Source organism: Bison bison, unplaced genomic scaffold (assembly GCF_000754665.1).
Source record: "Bison bison bison isolate TAMUID 2011002044 unplaced genomic scaffold, Bison_UMD1.0 scf7180017864260, whole genome shotgun sequence".
Taxonomy (NCBI): Eukaryota; Metazoa; Chordata; class Mammalia; order Artiodactyla; family Bovidae; genus Bison; species Bison bison.
In genome coordinates this window covers 10,669,708-10,671,605 of record NW_011494832.1, presented here as the reverse complement: position 1 = coordinate 10,671,605, position 1,898 = coordinate 10,669,708, and the positions used below count along the sequence as shown (strand labels likewise).

General features: G+C 50.4%; 1 protein-coding gene across 2 annotated transcripts in view; it reads right to left on the bottom strand.

The window, feature by feature from the left end:
* Nucleotides 1–1,898, bottom strand: part of FLOT1 (flotillin 1) — a 12,520-nt gene continuing 10,622 nt past the window's right edge. For both annotated transcript variants that reach the window (XM_010848145.1, XM_010848144.1), the window contains exons 12-13: nt 1,523–1,687; nt 1–351 (exon numbers count right to left, since the gene is read on the bottom strand). In XM_010848145.1, the coding sequence (XP_010846447.1) occupies nt 322–351; nt 1,523–1,687 (195 nt within the window). In that variant the 3' untranslated portion in view covers nt 1–321. The remainder of the gene's footprint in view (nt 352–1,522; nt 1,688–1,898) is intronic.

The window sequence follows — 1,898 nt, the reverse complement described above, 5'->3', positions numbered from 1 at the left end:
TTAAGTATCAGTACTTACTGATTTATTTGACAAAGTTGAGACCTGCAGACCATCCCTTAAGATTTGGTCAGGGAAGAATTCTGGACAACAGGCTTAGTTTAAATAAGTTGGGGGTAGGTCATCAGAAGGCATGGGAGCCCTAGGGGATTGGCAGTCTTGGCAGTATGGGATTGGGAAAGGGAACAATTCCCTTCCAAGGCAAGGCACAGGCTATTTGGCAAGGAGAGGTGATGTGCTCAGGGAGCCAGCTGAAGTGCGTGCAGTAACGGGACCATTCAGGCAACTTGAGTTATGAGATGGGGCATCACGAAGGTCCAGGGTTCAGGCTGTTCGCAGAGGCTTGTGGTTCACCTGGCAAAAAAACAACAGTGGTGACTGTGTGAACCAGGTACCTGTTCTCCCAGGCTCCCATCTGGACGAATGGGCTGCAGGGAAGACATTCTTACAGAAGTATTCTAGTTTTTCCTAGTACCCTATCTCACTGCCTTTGCCAAGCAGTCATTCAGATTCTTGCATGAGTGAAGAAAGGGGTGAAGGGGGCCAGATCTCTGTACAGGCCCTCAGGGAGACTCCAAGGAACCCAGCTCAAAGGTCACTGATTCAGCTCAGTGCTTTTATTTACATAGGCATTTATTTAACACGCTCTTCATATAGTACTATGTGCTAGGCACTAAACACTCCAGGTATTTACCCATTTAATCCCCTTAACAATTCAACAGGGTGGTTACTTTTTGACCTGGCTTTAAGGTGAGGAAACAAGTGCAGAGAAGATGAACTTGTCTAAGGTCAGCTGGCATGCACTTCAGCCAGGATTCACACAACAGTCTGGCTCCAGATCCCACTCCCTGATTTCTACCATAACCAACAGGTGACTAAACGGGCACCAAGGAAAGCAGTGATACACCTTGGAATTCAACGTCAACAGGCTGTCACCAGTTCCTTCTGCTAGTGGGTTAGTTCCCTAGTGACTCAGAAGATAGTCTGCCTGCAATGCAGGAGATCCAGGTTCGATCCCTGGGTCAAGAAGATACCCTGGAGAAGGGCATGGCAACTCCAGTATTCTTGCCTGAAGAATTCCATGGACAGAGAAGCCTGGTGGGCTACATACAGTTCATAGGGTTGGATCGAGTTGGACACAACTGAGCTACACACACACACAGCCACACATACACAGCCACAGCCACACACAGATACACACACACACGTGTGTGTGTGACCAAGAAGAGCAGAGGCTCTAGAGACAGCAGGCCTGGGTTTGAAGCCCAGCTTCACCATGTATGAATGACATGGGCTAAACTGAAAGTTCAGTCACTGTAAAACCCTACACACCCCAAAGGAAGTTTTAAAAAGTTTTTTAAACCATTTGTGCAGGAGCTTAGCACTCTGTCTGGCACATGGAAAGCAATGACTAAATGTCAGCAGCCCCAGGCCTCCTGGGTGCTAGCCCCACGCTGGGCCCGCTGTGTCATGTGCCACAGGAACCTGGCAATTCGGCTCCCAGCCCCACCCTAGAAACCCTCACCTGGGAGATGCTGACGCCTGTGAGTCTCTCAACACTCTCTGGCAGGCGGCTCAGGATGTCCAGCACTTCCCCGGTCACTTTGGCTGCTCCCATGGCCCCACTTCCACTGGACACCAGTGTGATCTTATTGGCTGAGGTCAAGGGACCACTGATCTCCTCTGCCACCTGGTAAGTAAGATGTCCACTCAGCACCAGGGTCTTACCACACCCATCCTAAGACTCCTTACTCTGGGTTTTAAGACCTGTGTTCTTCGCTTTTGTGAGCATCACCCTTCCTTGTTCTGGTCACTGGCTGGTAATTCCCGCCCCTAATTCATGGCCCCTAGCCTGGTTCTCCCCTGGCCCCTCGTTCCCTCCTGTCCCTCCACTGCTCTTG